The sequence below is a fragment of the Octopus sinensis genome, linkage group LG30, assembly GCF_006345805.1.
Source record: "Octopus sinensis linkage group LG30, ASM634580v1, whole genome shotgun sequence".
NCBI classification, from domain to species: Eukaryota; Metazoa; Mollusca; class Cephalopoda; order Octopoda; family Octopodidae; genus Octopus; species Octopus sinensis.
Genome location: NC_043026.1, coordinates 1,544,148 through 1,563,138, shown reverse-complemented (window position 1 = coordinate 1,563,138; position 18,991 = coordinate 1,544,148). Strand labels below are relative to the sequence as shown.

General features: G+C 37.7%; 1 protein-coding gene across 1 annotated transcript in view; it reads left to right on the top strand.

The window, feature by feature from the left end:
• LOC115226343 (flotillin-2) overlaps positions 1-18,991 on the top strand; it is an 86,570-nt gene that overhangs the window by 48,275 nt on the left and 19,304 nt on the right. The window contains exons 2-3 of the mRNA XM_036515103.1: positions 2,267-2,348; positions 13,335-13,578. Of these exons, the coding sequence (XP_036370996.1) occupies positions 2,267-2,348; positions 13,335-13,578 (326 nt within the window). The remainder of the gene's footprint in view (positions 1-2,266; positions 2,349-13,334; positions 13,579-18,991) is intronic.

The following is an 18,991-nucleotide window of genomic DNA, read 5'->3' as shown; positions in this document are numbered from 1 at the left end:
GTGTGTGTGTGTGTGTGATCGTATACAACTTTGACAGTTGCTAGGGAAAAAAGCAGATTGACAACCGATCGAGTATATCATTGACTAAGCTGCAACAGCTTCATCATTGTATGTTTGCGTGTGTGTCTGTGTGTGTGTGTGTGTGGTGTTAAACAGGGATTGCATTTCCAATCCATGGTCTCCTTTTAATCCGTCTCTTTTCGTCAACTGTATTCATCAGTTAATTGTGAATAATGAACTGAAAGCCGCAACTCAATGACTCTTGCAATATAATCGGTTTCCTTTATGCAGATCGTGTTCAATGTACCAATTCTCATTTGACCACCAAAGTTAAGCAATGTTGAGTTTCGTAAGTACTTAGATGGGTGATCACTTAGGAAACCCAGGTACTGTAAGCATCTCACACTATAGGCACAGGCATGGGTGTGTGGTAAGAAGCTTGCTTCCAAGCCACATGGTTCTGGGTTCAGTCCCACTGCGTGACACCTTGGGCAAATGTCTTCTACTACAGCCTTAGGCCAATCAAAGATTTGGTAGATAGAAACTGAAAGAAGCCCATTGTGTGTGTATCTGTATCTCCCCCACCCGCCCACCACCGTTGCTTGACAACTGGTGGTTTGTGTCCCTGTAACTTAGCAGTTCGGCACAAGAGACTGATAGAGTAAGTACTAGGCTTACAGAGAATAAGTCCTGGGGTTGATTTCTTCAACTAAAACCCTTCAAGGTGGTGCTCCAGCATGGCCGCAGCCCAATGACCGAAACAAATGAAGGAATAAACCTGTACCAGGCTCTGATTATATTGAGCACTTTTATTCTTTTTACTTTATAAAATAAAGACCTTTACCTTTTACTTGTTTCAGTCATAAGACCTTGAAGGGTTTAACTGGTCAGCTTAAGGCTATAATAGAGTGTCATACAGTGGGACTGAACCTGAAACCATGCTATTGCAAAGTGAGCTTCTTAACCACATGGACTTGCCCATGCCTAGCATCAAACAGTTATTGTTATCGAAATCAGTGGATGCTGAGCAGGTTCAAGATGCTGTTAACGACCTGTTATTATTATTTAAGAGTGACAAACTGGCAGAATCGTTAGCACGCTGACCAGTATTTCACCTGTTGCTAATGTTTGAGTTCAAATTCCACCAAGGTTGACTTTGCCTTTCATCGTTTCAGGGTTGATAAATTAAGTACCAGTTGCGTACTGGGGTCAATATGATCGACTGGTCCCCTTCCCTCAAATTTCAGGCTTTGTGCCTTTAGTAGAAAGGATTATTTAAGAGGCTCCTGTGTCCCAGGATGATCCCAATAAGTATGTTGTAACTATTTCGGTCTTCATACCAGCTTATGATCTCAGACCAAAAACTATTTACTAAACAGTGAACTGGTAGAATCAGTAGAGCATCCATGGAAATGCTTTTATGATCAGAGTTCAAGTTCTGCTGAGGTAAGCTTTTAAGGCTTAGGTTTAACTGTGAGGTTTTTATCCTCACTTAGCAACTACATCATTGTAGGTTCAATCCCACTGTGCAACACCTTGGCCAAATGTCTTCTGCTGTAGTCTAGAACTGTGATTCACTGAAAGACACCAAAAGAATAAGTGCCAGATTAAAAAAAAAAAAAAATGAAGAAAAAACAAGTTTTGGGTGATTTGTTTTTCAATTTTTTCATTAATTCTTTAGCTTTCAGTTTATTGTCAAGTGTGAAGCTTATTCATTCATGTTTTGAAGTAATCTTGCATTAGCTCCAGCTTTGAGATTTTGATGATACAATTTTATAATTTTCGAATGACATTGTAGGGTAGGTGTGAGAGGTTAGATCCAGCCAGTTTTTATTCTTTTATTCTTCTTTTGGATTTATTTCTTAAGCTTAGTACTTATTCTGTCAGTCTCTTATGCTGAATCATTGGGTTACGGAGACATAGACACACCAGCACTGGTTGTCAAATGGTGATGGGGGAACAAAACACACACACACACACATCTAACAAGCTTTCTTCAGTGTTCATCTTTCAAATCCACTCACAGAACCCTAATAGAAAACACTTGCTCAAGGTACTGTGCAGTGGAACTGAACCCAGAACCATGTGGTTGAGAATCAAGTTTCTTACCACACATCCATGCCAGAATATAAAACAGAATATTAGGGCCAGATCGGGCCATTTAAATGCTACAAGAGTTAAACCCTGCTTTCCAATGAGTGAAACAAGTAAATATAAAATTACTCTCAAAAAAACTAATATTTGTTTCTTTTTCTTTTTTTTTCAGGTGGATGTTGGGGTCCAGAGAGCAAGAAAACCATTGTTGGAAACTGGGGCTGGGCCTGGTGGCTCGTTACCGATGTCCAATGGTAAGATTTCTAGAGTTTTAAAATTTTTTCTTCTTTTTATTATTGTTATTTAATCTGGCAAAATCGTTAGTACACCAGGCAAAATGCTTAGTGGCATTTTTGGTTCAAATTCCTCTGCAGTCAACTTTGCCTTTCATCCTTTTGGGATTGATAAGTACCAGTTGAGTACTGGGGTTGATGAAATCAGCTATACTTCTCACCCAAACATTCAGGCCTACAAAGGATTATTATTTTAGTAGCTGCTGTTATTTGATTGTGCCCATGCTGGGGCATCACTCACTGCATGTCAAATAAAATTAAAACCAGAACACAACGGATATTGCGATACACCTGTTTCAAGCTTTATAAACAATCCGTTCTTACATCAGTGTATTATTGATATAAAAGATGGTTTAAAGCTCTCTTCAGCCGCAGACATTGTTAGTCCAAAGAATTACATCACAACATAAAAGATATGAAAAGTACATGTAGTATTACCCATTATAATAGGTATATCATATCTCCCTGAGAAAGTGTATTTGTAAAATTGCCTAACTGTATAAATGTATAAAGATTCATTGGATTTCGAAAATCTGCCCATACTGTAGCACCAGTCAACATAGAGAGAGTGAATGTTAAATAGATTGGAATGGGTTTTTTATTTAATTCGCTTGTATAAGATAGGAAGGAAAATAAGATAGGAAGGAAAAAAAAGGAGAAAACGAAAAATAGAGAGAAACAAAATAAACGTTAAAAAATGAAATAAGAAATAAAGGGCAAGGGTCCTGGAAGTAGAAGACAATGAAAGCAAAAGACAAAAATAGTAAAAAAAAGTAAAAATAAGGATAATAAAGTTAGAACCACAAATAAATAAGAATTGGCCAAATAAGAATAAAGTAACAAATGAAAAAAAAAAGAATTGAGACTATAAGGTTGAGTAAGAGATAAGATACTAAAAGGGCTGAGATTTTGGGTTTGATGGGATGGTAGGGGTCATAAATAACTTCTTAATTTGGAGGTTGTAATTTGATATTGTTGCGATGAATGGTCAGTTTAGCCACCACTGCTAGTAACTTATAAAGCTACAAGTTACTAGCTTTGTAAGTTTATAGTGTATGTATATGTGTGTGTGTGTGTGTGTGTGTGTGTGTGTGTATACACACGTACTCATACACTATATATATAAGCTAACATGCTCGAGCGTATACAAGTATGCCTCATTATGCACAGCATTAAATACATGGAATTACACACACATCTCCACACATATCTACAGTTAAACCCTAATAAATATATACATACACTACTATATCCTTAAGCATATGTACAAATATAGGTATCTACACACACACACACACACACACAACCACACGCATATATTTAATAATTTAATATACTATTCTCCAAAGATTGGTTTCCATATATTTAAAAGTTTTTTTTAAAAAATTGTTTTTTAAAAAGGGTTTTTTTTATCGATGACAAATCGAGTAGGCCTGTCATTAAGTAACTACAAGTCGGAGTGATGGATTATCAGTAAATGGAGGGCATTAAAAGGAAAGAAATAAAAGTGATAAAAGGAGTTTTACAAGGATCGTTTTATATATATATATATATATATATATATATATATATATATGTATATATTTATTTTATAGAAGGAGCTTCTACAGAACTAGAACTGTTTCATTCAAATGAAATCATCAGGAGTACCTTATTTACTGTGGTTAACCCCGACCCAACCCGGGACCTACATATATATGTATATATACATACACACACACACACACATATTTCTTTATTGCCCACAAGGGGCTAAACATAGAAGGGACAAACAAAGGGATTAAGTCGATTACATTGACCCCCAGTGCAAAACTGGTACTTTATTTATTGACCCCGAAAGGATGAAAGGCAAAGTCGACCTTGGTGGAATTTGAACTCAGAACATAACGACAGACGAAATACCGTTAAGCATTTCGCCTGGAGCGCTAACATGTCTGCAAGCTCGCCGACAATTTTATATATATATATATATATATATATATATATAATGTGAAATAGAAAGATGAATAATCTTGTAGCAGATTAATCAAAAGTTTAACCGATACCTTGGTAGCAAAAATCACAGCAGAAAACAGCACGGTTGGAGGTACAACCATATGGTGTTGCAACCGTGCGTTGGTGCGGATAATTGAAATTAAAATATTATTGGTGAATTGAAGAAATGGAGCTGAACGCAGATTGAACAGAAATCGTTTTATTTCATTCTACACGTGTTTCGAAAGGCACACTTTACATTTTTTGTGTACGTGTGTGCGTTTGATCGCTCGGCTGTCAGTGGTTAAGCCGCTCTCCACAATGGCTACTGCAGTAAGAACCGTTGGGTGGCAGAAAAAAATATATATTATGTTTTATGTGTGTGTGTGTTCGTCTGAGCCTGCCTTGTCAAGGTAACGCCCCGTTGTCAAAAAACCAAGCCCCGTTTATCTTACAGGAGTAATTCCCCTTGCAGTGGTTAATCGTAAATATCTTAAAGGCTATTTCAGAATTTGTTACCAGAATTTGTTTTCTACCCCTACGCCAGCACACACATATATAGAACAGTATACACACACATGTCTCTAAGTAGATTTTTTCTCGCCCCTTATAAAACATCCAATATTCCTTAAATAGTCAGAACTTTATTCTCGGTCACAAAGAACATCTACACACCCTCACCCACATGATTGACCGCTGCCTGACCCGTTAAAATCTTCAGCCACCGGTTCTCAACATACACTGATAAACAGTTTTGCCATGGGCTCTTAGGAGCCTAGTTCGATTTATTTTGCTCCGCCTCTGTTCTGTTTTTGTTTTTTCCAACGGATTTCCTATTTCTTCCTGAAGAGAAAGACACAATATGGTCTCATTATTCAATCGGATTTTGGTAAATTGTGCCTTTCGAAACACGTGTAGAATGAAATAAAACGATTTCTGTTCAATCTTCGTTCAGCTCCATTTCTTCAATTCACCAATTATATATATATATATATATATATATATATATATATATAATGTAACAGCACACACATCACCTCGGTGCTCCTACTGAACATCAGAGGACTGCTAACACTCAGTAACAGGACAAAAATCCCTTTCTTGAGAGACTTTGTTGCATGCACCTGAAACCGGACATAGCAGATGTGGAAATACTCATACCACAGTATGTTGTACTACGGACCGACAGAAAAGAAAGGAGTCATGGAGGAGTTGCTATGTACATCCGTGAGGACCTCACACCCCAGGTCCTTTTGTCATACTCAAATTCGGTGTGTGACACACTAATTGTACATAAAAGGCAACTTGATGTAGTTGTGTGTGCTACATATTGCCCTCCAGATGCCCCAAGCCATGTAGGCAAGTTTGAAGACTGCCTTACAAAAATAGAAGTTCTAGTCACATTAGAACAACACTTAAGTGTACTTCTTATGGGAGACTTCAATCTACCCAATGTCAGATGGCCCGAAGGCCTTTCTCTCCCAGGAATGACACGATGCGAACAAGGACAGGTGAGGTCCCTCCTGAACCTCATCAACACTTTGTACATGGAGCAAATAGTACTCCAACCAACCAGGGCAGGTAACATACTGGATCTCTGCTTCACAAATAATATGGATCTCATCCATAATGTGAAAGTGACACCGACACTACTCTCGGATCACAACATGGTAGAGTTGACTATGTATGGGCCAAAGGAAAGCATGGACATGCAGTCTACAAGAAACTCTCAGAATCTTTCCAGCTTGAACTTCCAAAAGGCAAATTGGAAACAAATTGAGAAAGAGATCCTCAAACAAAACTGGCCTAAATGTCTCTCCTTGCCAGACATCGACATGAAACTTCAACAATTCATGTCTGTAATGCAAGCCATATGCTAAAAATGTGTCCCAGAGAGAAAGGCCACTGTACACAAGAACAAAATCCCCAGAGAGAGGAAAATTCTAATGAGACAGCGTACAAAAGTTTCAAATCGCTTAAACAAACAAATTCAAAGCAGTGAAAAGTCTCGCCTGAAAATAAAACTGTTGGAAATTGAAAAATGTCTGCGACTCTCCCATGAAAAAGAAAGACCAGACAAAGAAGCCTGGGCTATAGACAACATAAAATCTAACCCCAGAGCTTTCTACAGGTATGCCAAAGAAACAGCTACGGTGCACTGTAGGATAGGGCCACTCCTTGAAAAGGATGGCACACTCACGGGAAATTCATTGAGGATAAGTGAAATACTAAATGAGCAATTCAGGAGTATTTTCACTCCACCCCTAGGGCATTTTCAAGTCAGCTATCCAACTGACTTCTTTACCACTGCAGATATAAAATCAGAGGCAGCGATGATTGATTACATCAATATAAAGGAAGACGATGTAATCAAGGCTATAGATGAAATGAAAACAAACTCAGCTACTGGCCCCGATGGATTCCCAGCAATCCTTCTAAAAGTATGTAAGAGAGTCCTAGCAAGACTACTGCAGTTCCTCTTTCAGAGCTTCCTTGCAACTGGCAAACTACCAAGAAAACTGAAGGAAGGTAAAATATGCCCTATTCATAAAGGAGGTAGCAGAGCAGAGGCCAAGAACTACAGACCTATCTCTCTGACCTCACACATCAGCAAGGTCATGGAACGAATAGTCAGAAGGAAACTAATCACCTTCCTTGAAGAAAATAACTTGCTGCCTGACACCCAACATGGTTTCCGACCAGGAAGAAGCTGCTTAACTCAGCTCCTACAACACTATGACTGGGTGCTGAAACAACTGCTCAACCACTCAAATGTGGAAGTCATATATCTCGACTTTGCAAAGGCCTTTGATGAAGTCGATCATGGAATGATATGTCACAAACTGCGTGATCTCAACATAGTTGGAAAACTGGGAGAATGGCTTCATGACTTTCTGAAAGATAGAAGTCAGGTGGTAGTGGCCAATGGGGCCACTTCCATTAACACGCAAATAGTGAGTGGTGTTCCGCAGGGCACTGTTTTGGGACCACTACTGTTCATAATGGCCCTCTCAGACATGCCCTCAGCCACGCAGAGAGCCACGATCACAAGTAATGCAGATGATACAAAAGTTTCACAGGCAATACAGAACCCTGAAGACACTATGCACCTGCAATGTGAGCTGAACAAAATATACAAGAGGGCTGAAAAGAATAGCATGCAGTTCAATGCTGGAAAGTTTCAAGCTTTATGCTATCAGTATGCAAAACCAAATGCAATACCCAATGAATACACTGGACCCGGAGGGATTGCAATCCCAGAGGCACAATCAGTGCGAGACCTGGGTGTTCACATGAGTGATGACGCGACCTTTCGTGTACATGTTGCTAAAGTGGCAATGAAATGTAGGCGGCTGACCGGATGGATTCTTAGAACCTTTAGAACAAGAGACCAGGAAATCATGATGGTCCTTTGGAGGACACTTGTCCTAAGCCACTTTGACTATTGCTCTCAGCTATGGTCACCATCCAGTGTCAAGTTAATCACAGAACTTGAGGCGATCCAACGAAGCTGCACGAAGAAGATAGCCTCTGTGCAGCATATAAGCTATTGGGAAAGACTCAAGAGATTGAGACTCTATTCCTTAGAGCGTAGGTGAGAAAGATATGCCATGATATACATCTGGAAGATCCTAGAAAGACTTGTCCCAAACTTTGGCATCGAGAGTTACACAAATGCCAGAACTGGGTGCCACTGCATAGTGCCAAAGACTCCAAATTTGCCATCAAGATGTAGGACAAGATACTGTGATAGCCTGGGCTTCTGAGGCCCACAGCTCTTCAATATCCTCCCGAAGAAACTCAGAGACCTGCATGGGGTGGATGCAGATGTCTTTAAAATGGAACTGGATCTCTTCTTGTCAGGTGTCCCAGATGAAGCAACTTCACGGCAAGAGGTGCAGATGAGGGCAGCTGCATCGAACTCTCTCATGCACCAAATGGCAATTGCTAAAAAGCATTCGTGAAGTAAAATCATGTAGCAACACCAAATGGCGGTGCCCCAGCATGGCCACAATAAAATAAATAATATATATATATGTGTGTGTGTGTGTATATATATATATATATATATATATATACACACACACACACACACACACACCACACACACACACACACCACACACACACACATATATATATATACACACACACACACACATATGTATATGCTTGCATATATATATACGCGCATATATATATATATACACACACATATATATATATATACATGTATATATACGCATATATATATATACACATATATATGTATATATATATACATATATATACACACATGCATATACACACACACACACACACATATATATGCACGTATATATATATATATACACACACACATATATACACACACAGACATATATACACACACATATATATATATATACATATATATTATAATAAATTAGAGACAAAGTTGGATTCAATCTTAAATCTGATTTTTCCATGTAAATTTGGATTTATTCCCTAATATTTATTATTATATACATATAGATATATACATATATATGTATATATATATATATATACATATATATGTATATATATATATATACATATATATGTATATATATATATATATATACATATATATGTATATATACATATGATTGACCGCTAGCCACTGAAGCTTTATTCTCTCTGTTTATTTTTTCCTGTTCCTTTTTGTTGGAGAGCAGACACTCAAAACATAGAAGACTTTCCCACCTTACCACGCATTAAACTAATACACGTGTTTGTTGTTTATACACCTTTCTTCGTCTTTTTTTATTTTGCAAATTCCAACTATATATATATACTAGCAGAATTGCCCGGCGATGCTCGGGGCTGAATTGCTTGAAAGTACTGTTAATGATTGCACTGAATTATGATGCAAACGTGTAAAACGTTTGCAGGTGAATCGGGTCTCTTCGTTTTCCACGAACGGCAGCGGATGTGCTGTTACAAAACTTCATGCTGTGTTAAAAGAGAATGGATGCCCTATGTAGGCAAGAGGGGAATGAAGCATGGGTAAGTAAATATGGGTAATTTATAAAATATAGAACAATAGCATCTACTCACCATATGTCAGACCGGCAAGACTGTAGTGGTGCTGAATAGATGAATCACAACACAGTGGTGGAGATGTTTTCATTGATGGGCGTTATGATTAAATTTGTTGTTGTATAAAATGATCTGTTGCTTAGTTTCCAAAGTGTATGTTGCAATCGTGTTGTCGCTTATGTAAACTTTAACAGTGAGTGTAGATGTGTCATGTACGTTGGATATAGAAGATGAGGCTGGTGGTTTGATGATGAATGGATAGAAATAGAGTTGAGCGAAGGACAGGTGTTGGTTAAGTGTGAATTAATGTCATGAAACGCCTAAAAATGTAAATGCCATCATAAAAGAGAGTTGTATGTAAGTGAAATACTAACGTGTTCGAAAATGATGAAACGTAGTAATCCTATAAAACCTTGTACACAATGTTTTTTTGTTTTTCGTTGTGGAAGGAATGCGAAAGCATCACTGTTGCTGCCGATACGCAAGCAGCCAACATAAAGCTGACCATGAGAGAAACATGGCTCTCCCAAATGTATTCCCGCCACAGACAGTGTTTGACCCTGCGCTTTGTTAATTGACATTGCGAAACATAGCCTTACTGGGAACTGGGACCTCCGAAATATGAAAGGTAGGTCTGCTCCTGATGGGAAAAGATGCATCCTAGGTATGAGCACAACGTTGCCTTGACCGCACCCTGTGATAATGGTGGCCTCAGTCAGATTGGGAGATAAGGACTTAATGATCAAACGTGTGCCATTGCATTGTTTTGGGGGAACCAAATTTCTAATGAGCATTATAGGGGCACCAACTTTAAGTTTGAGAAAGTGTGGTGGTAGTCCAGGGGGCTCAAAGGAATTGAGTACCTCTATTGGATAGTTGATGACGTCCTCTGGGTCAGGAGTTGTATCGATAGACTTATATATATAGACATCCCCAGGAATGAGTTTTAGCATTTCATCATTAATATGGTGAACAGTTTTATTCCTCAGGGCCAGAATAGCCCTTTGGCCAATCCAATCCATATTCTGATAATTAGCTTGTAGATCTGGGAACACTGCATCTCTGAGATCAGAAGGTGTTTTAACAATGGTACAAATGGAATTGATGGCAATATTACCATTTTCATCCCCTGGTATTTTGCCTTCGCCAAGTGCAAGGAGGGTGTGAGAAAATGCTGCTGATGTGATATTATGTTGCATATGAGCACGCATATTGGTGTGAAGTTGGAGAGTCTTCACCAGTGGCCACAATGTGGATGACTTAAGACACGCACTTACTGCATCAGCTCTAGTCCCTTTGGGAATAACAGGAAGTGTTTGTCGGAAGTCCCCTGAAAGAAGAAGTGTTATGCCTCCCATGGGAGCTGAAGAGTGTTTGATGTCTCTGAGAGATCTATCTAGTGCCTCAAGAGCACCTCTGTGGGCCATCGTGCATTCATCCCAAACGATAAGCTTGCATCGTCTGAAGACTTCTGCCTGATCGGAGCTGTTACTGATGTTGCAAGTTGGTGTCTTGGTCTTCGCTAAGTCAAGCGGGAGCTTGAAAGTGGAGTGAGCTGTCCTGCCGCCTGGCAACAAAGTAGCTGCAATTCCAGATGATGCCACAGCTAGGGCAATGCCTTGTGTTCGCCTAATCTCAGCTAATATTAATTTGTTGACAAAAGTTTTCCCAGTGCCCCCAGGAGCGTCCAGGAAAAAAATCCCCCCAGCTTTGGCCCGGACTGAATTAACAATGGAGTTGTAAGCGAACTTCTGTTCTGGAAGGAGCTTTGGCTCATTGTCGGCTATGTACTCGGCAAGCTTGTCAACATTAAAACATGTTTCACGCAGCAAATGTGAAGACAGTGTTTGTGCCTTCCCGGTTTGTTGAAGGTAGGCCATAGACCGGCAAGGCATTACCGCCCATATCAAGTACAGTATCTTCGAACGTAGTTTGTTACCACACAGCCACACCTGCCCCTATGTATGTGTGCGTGCGTATGTGTGTATGGGTAGATATATTATGCATGTATGTATGTGTATATATATATGTGTACATATTACATGTACATCTATATATATATACATCTACACATAAAATACAAAATACAAAGTTATATCTTGATATCGCTAGTGATAACAATACTCAAAATATATAACAGACTGGAATTGTAGGCCTGTCTCTTGCAATTTCGACCAATTGGATCTTGTCCTCCCTCTTGAAATTCATTTTTGGACTTTCTTCCATCGAAGGCATTTTAACAAAAATGCTTCCATAAAGACGGTGAAAATATTGTCAATTTTCCCAAACAGGGACACAATTCAATTTTTAAACAATAACCAAAGCCCCTTCTCCGAAAGGGGAAGGGTTACGGTTTACAATTATTTAACAAATGCAACACAACGTTTCCCTGACGAGGAACCAACAAACGTGATTACAATAGTCAAACAGTAATAATAATAACGACAAACCTTTTTAATTTATCCTCATTTATGTGAAACCACTTATTCAAGTTCAAGTCATTGATGCAATTTTATACGAATTGCTAATACACACACACACACATAATAAGGGTGAAAAATTGAATATTGAATTGAAGACCAGTGGTGTAGCATATAAGACCATAGCAGATCTTCCTCTAGCAAAAAGGATGACCAGTATTAATGGCTCATCCGTGTTATATAATACTTTCACTTTGATAGTTTCACACTTGCAAAGAGAAAGTAGAAGTAATAGCAGGAATAAACCACTTGAAATGAAAGAGGGAAATCGTAAAATATTGAGTTTTTTCGAATTTTTGCTTAATTGGGGGTCAAATTGAAAAAACTTTTTATGCCATGAACCAATCGAATCTACTTGGAAAAATCATAGGTAAATTCTATTTGAAGAAATTCTATATTGTAGAATTGTATTAAAAAGGAACATGGGAACAGGCAGAGAAAATCTGCCTTTTATCATAAGAGATATATACACACACACACACACACATAGAAGGGTTGGACAAAATAATGGGAATACCTTAAAATTCCAAACAAATTTATTTTAATATGGGGTAGCATCACCCTTAGCAGCTTGAATTCTATGAGATGTGTATGGACTCATACAAAGTTTGAATTGTTTCCAAAGGAATTTTTGTCCATTCTTCAGTTAAAACAGTCTCCAGTTCTTGTAGTTACTCGTTTTTCTAAAATGCACCATAAATGTTCAATAATATTGAGATCTGGGGTCTGTGGTGGCCAGATAAGGTGTCTAACTTCACTAGAATGTTCTTTGTGCCATTCAGTAACAACTTTAGCTGTGTGAATTGGAGCATTGTCATCCTGAAAAATTGAGTTTCCCTCCGGAAACAGTTCCGCAAACAGTTTTTGTGCAAACTGGGTTCTCGAGGTGGTCATTAAGCTCTGCCGTAATTTTGGAAGCTCTACTTTTGTGATACTTTCTAACAGTTCGCAGAAGAGTCAGACTGTCTCTATCTGAAAATTTTGGTTTTCTTCCGGAGTTTTGTTTCAATGAGGAGGTTCTTCCCTCTTTCTCAAAGGCTGTCATTACTTTCGAGACAGTACTTCTTGATGCACCAAATATTTCAGCTATTTTCATTACACCAATACCTGCCATACAAGCACCAGCAATTTCACCTCTTTGAAAGTCCGATAGATCTGTCATTTTAATGAATTTTAATTAGCTTTTTCTGATGATATCTGAAAAGAAACAGCAATTTTAGCAAAACATATTAAGCAACACTAATAATAAATCAAAAAACATATAATTAAACAAGCTTTTGATGGTTTTATAGATGTATTTCAAAATTATGATGCTAGGTGTTTCCATTATCTTATTCAACCTTTGTGTGTGTGTGTGTGTACATCCATAGCTAGTGATGATATTAAACAGTCCCTCACTCATACATGCTCCCTCTGTTTTTCTGTTTCAGTATTTCGCTGGAAGTCATGACATTGAACCCTGTATGTGAAAGTGTGGAAACCCTAGAAGGTGTCCCGATTACGGTGACCGGGGTTGCACAATGCAAGATTATGAAAGAGAAGGACCTGTTAAATCGGGCTTGTGAGCAATTCCTTGGCAAATCCATCGACCACATTGAAAGGGTTGTTTTACAGACATTGGAAGGCCATTTACGAGCTATTCTTGGTAAGAACATTTTTTCAATATCTCTTCTCTCTTTCTCTCTCTTTTGACTTGTTTGTCTTTCTCCATTGGTTTCTCTCCAATCTGTTTGTTTTCTCTCTTTTGCTTCCTCTTTCTCCCTCTCATCATGCCTACTAACGACTCATTACACTGATTTTAAACATCCCAAAAGCAATGGCAATTATAGTTTAACAATCGCCTTTCTTTTTACCTTGATTCTCTCTCTCCATCTTCACTGCCCACCAATATGGCTTCTCTCCAACCAGTTCTACTTACGGACAGTCACCTCCACTACATCAATCTCTCTCTCTCTCTCTCTCTCTCTCTCTCTCTCTCTCTCTCTCTCTCTCTCTCTCTCTCTCTGGCAATCTCTGTGTTATTGTGGTTGGCAGCAAGAGCCATGAACAGAGCATGTTTTTCTATTTCCTGGATAAGAATGGAATCTGTTGTGTTGATATTTTCTATGCCTGTAGAGAAATGAATTAAAATATGGTGTTTGCTAGATTATCTTGCATTTATGTCCTGCAAAAAGGTTCTTCAAAAATAACCTGGTCTTCCCTCTTTATACAACTGTGTTATATACTTATTTCAGTCTTTTAACTCAGCCATGCTGGAACACCACCTTAAAGGGTTTTTTAGTTGAAGGAATCAAACTTAGCACAGACTCTTTGTAAGCCTAGTACTTATTCTATCAGTCTCTTTTGCCAAACTGCTAAGTTACAGGGACATAAACACACCAGCATTGATTGTGAAGTGATGGTGGCGGGGGAAAAACACATACACATCAAAATATATATATATATAAATAATATCCCGGTTATAAATCCTCTTAAATGGATGTCAGCATTTAAGTTTCCCAGTTTTATCAATGAAAAAGCAGAGATGCTAGCTTTGCTTTGATGGATACGGGTATACTATTTTTCATGTATTAGAAAAAAAGAAAACAGAGAAATTGATATATAGCCATTAATTTATTAGAACATAATACAAGTCTGAATAATATCAAACTCAATTTCATCATCATCATCATTTCCATGTCCAATTACTTCAATTTAAGGAATTAAATTAAATTTCCATATCAAATATCATTAATTGGGTATTTCTTCAGTGAAAGAATTTGATTGAAAGGAGCTACATTGCAATGTGTTGTTTGACCCTTTATTGACTCAGATACGTGAGGTTTCAGCAACTAATGTATTTTAAAGAACCCATTACTTATGAATATGTGAATGCTAATTTAATATATTTGTGTGTGTGTGTGTGTGTGTTGAAAAAAAAACAAAACGAAATATTCATTAGTTCTCATATTTCGATGTGATTACTTTACACTAGGAGCTAAAAAAAAACACATTTTTCCTATTTTACATTATTACTTATGATAGATTGAAATATCATTAAAGTATTCACTAAAGATATTAGCAGTCTCTCAGTTGTAATCTAGAAATTACAGTTAAATAATAAACTATTATTTTATTTTAAAAACCATAGTTACATATATGTAATACTTTTATTATGTGCATTTGTGTTTTCTACACATGAACACATCCATGCACAAATACATAATAAAAATATTACATAAATGTAACTATGGAGATGCAACTGCAGCATGGAATTTTGATGATGAACAGGTCGTGGTTTCAAAGCAACAAAAATATTTTGATTAATTATATATATATACTGGAGTAAGCACATAAATGTGAAACAAGGTGGAAAAAGGAGTACTCAAATACCAGAGGTAGAGTAATATGCTTTATTTAAAAGGAGCAGAAATATAACAAAATCTGTTACTCGGAGTTTGATGTTCCCGTTTGTCGGACAGTTTTGTTAAAATAGAACTGAAATAACAATCTGATCAAAAGTAGTTAAAGGATACACCTTTAAAAATGGATTTGTTCCATTGGTCCTTTCAAATAACGGTCTTAGGCAAGCGATGAACAAAATAATTGAGTTCAATATAAATTATAAAAATCGAGGAAAAACCTTAAATCGAAGAGCTGACAATTAATACATAAAAACAAAAATATATTAAAATATTTCACAACAGCATATACTCATACTAAGCCATCAAAATACACAGACAGATGTACACAGACCACATACATATACAGACATATAAATGCAAAACGAAAATGTACACACAAATACACATATGTATATGCAATCTTGCTCGCATGCAAAAATCACTTGGTGTAAACATATAGACTTGAAGTAAAACGCAGAGAGGGGGAAGAAAAGAAAAGGTAACGATCTTGTAAGCAATAGATAGCTAAAGACGTGAGTAAGAGAAAGGGAGAGGGGCGTAAAGTTACAGGACCCTAAACAAGTAACGAATAGGGAGAGAAAAAATAACGAAAGAAAGGAAGAAAGAAGTCTGCCTATGCGTAATGAATGTTCACAAAATAAAATTATGTATACATGTGTATATAAAAGTGTATATAAGCAGTAAATATATAAAAACACATCCACACAAATCCAAGTGAATACATGCATACATGTACATCCATGTATGTATGCGCATAAGTATAAACATACACACTCACACATATACATAGACGCATACACACTCACACATATGCACAGACGCATACACACTCACACATATGCACAGACGCATACACACTCACACATATGCACAGACGCATACACACTCACACATATGCATAGACGCATACACACTCACACATATGCATAGACGCATACACACTCACACATATGCATAGACGCATACACACTCACACATATGCATAGACGCATACACACTCACATATGCATAGACGCATACACACTCACACATATGCATAGACGCATACACACTCACACATATGCATAGACGCATACACACTCACACATATGCATAGACGCATACACACTCACACATATGCATAGACGCATACACACTCACACATATGCATAGACGCATACACACTCACACATATGCATAGACGCATACACACTCACACATATGCATAGACGCATACACACTCACACATATGCATAGACGCATACACACTCACACATATGCATAGACGCATACACACTCACACATATACATAGACGCATACACACTCACACATATACATAGACGCATACACACTCACACATATACATAGACGCATACACACTCACACATATGCAGGCCAATACAAATGTTCACATAAAAACATGCCTAGGGTCTGACATATCATCATCATCATCATCATCGTTTAACGTCCGCTTTCCGCGCTAGCACGGGTTGGACGGTTTCGACCGGGGTCTGGGGAGCTCGGGACTGCCCCAGGCTCCAGTCTAGTCTGGCAGTGTTTCTACAGCTGGATGCCCTTCCTAACGCCAACCACTCCGCGAGTGTAGTGGGTGTTTTTTACGTGCCACCTGCACAGGTGCCAGAGGGGTCTGGCATCGGCCACGTTCGGATGGTGCTTTTATGTGTGTGGGGGGGGTGCAGAAATATAGGGAAGCACCAGTGGGGAGGGATGGTTCAGAGAAATGATGACAACAAACATTATTTTTTAAAAATTGCTGAGTGCATAATAATAAAAGTTTTAGATAAAAGACCTGCAAACTATGACACCCCATATTGGATTATCTATAAATTAAATGACCAAAGTGGGTTTATAAAATACAATAAAATGAAATAAAATAAGCCGAAAGTTTTTCTTAAGAAATATATCGAAGTATATACAAAAACTTTGCGATGCGAAATAAAACCTGCACAATATGAAAGAAATCCATCAGTGTGATCAAAAACTAGTCCAAGTATCAAAAAATCAAAAAACAAAAATATACACTATCCATATGGGATATTGATAGTCGACATTTTAAATTTAGCTGCGTGTCTGCATGAATTCAAGAGTTTGCTTCTTTGATTTAAAGAATTAATGTCTTGGAATAAAATATAATATTTTTCCAGCAAACATAAGTCGCCCTTGAAATTTCTCTTATGCGCATCGTACCTGTATGGTGCCTCTCTATCTAAAATACTCCATGACACGTTAAAAGGTCGGGCTTTCTTTTCTTTTAATTCCCAGACATATTTCGCCAGGCTGGTCTTCATCCTATTATCTGAATATCTAAAGGAATTTTTATGCGAATAAAATCAGAAGGCGTGAGCCTTCTATCTGCACCTTGGCTCTATATACGATTCCTTTTTCCACACATTTCCCTTCCAATGGACAGGAGGATCCATCTTTGCAATTACATTTTTTAAGAGGATCGGCACTATGCTTATTAGCAATTAATCTACTGTTGTGTTGGTTAACGAAAGAGGCGAAGTTTCTGCAGCAAGAATAGCTGATCTTAAGGGTTCTTCTATTAAATATTCTATAGAATTTATGATCAGGTTGAAAATGCCTAGAGACTAATTTCAAGAATTCCCTACCTATGTTTGAAAGCTGGGTTGAACCACAAAACTTTCCTAGTACTAGTTCTACGTGTAGCATTACTACTAGCATTAAGTTGGTTATACTGGATCTTCTCAGAGAATCCACTATTCTTTAATGCGCTATCGTAATAAGGTGCAGCATTACGGAATGCTGCCTCATCCGAAGAAATTGAAGATATTCTTCTACCTACATTGCTGACTTAGTTCCTAAGAATAACTGGCGGATGACCTGACAAGAAGAGATCCAGTTTCATTTTAATGACATCTGTATCCACCCCATGCAGGTCTCTCAGGTTCTTCGGGAGGATATTGAAGAGATGTGGACCTCGGAAGCCCAGGCTATCACAGTATCTTGTCCTACATCTTGATGGCAAATTTGGAGTCCTAGGCACCACGCAGTGGCGCCCAGTTCTGGCATTTGCGTAACTCTCGATGCCAAAGTTTGGGACAAGTCCTTCCAGGATCTTCCACATGTATATTATGGCATACCTTTCTCGCCTACGCTCCAAGGAATGGAGTTTTAATCTCTTGAGTCTTTCCCAGTAGCTTATATTCTGCACAGAGGCTATCTTCTTCGTGTAGCTATGTTGGATCGCCTCAAGTTCTGTGATCAACTTGACACTGGATGGTGACCATAGCTGAGAGCAGCAGTCAAAGTGGCTTAGGACAAGTGTCCTCCAGAGGACCATCATGGTTTCTTGTTCTCTTGTTCTAAAGGTTCTGAGGATCCATCCGGCCAGTCGTCTACATTTCATTGCCAATTTAGGAATATGTACACGAAAGGTCGCGTCATCACTCATGTAAATATCTATATGTATGTATATATGTACATATATGTATGTATATATATATATGTATGTATATATATATATGTATGTATATATGTATGTATATATATATGTATATATATATGTATATATATATGTATATATATATGTATATATATATGTATATATATATGTATATATATATATGTATGTAATATATATGTTATATGTATGTATGTATATATATATGTATGTATATATATATGTATGTTATATATGTATGTATGTATATATATATGT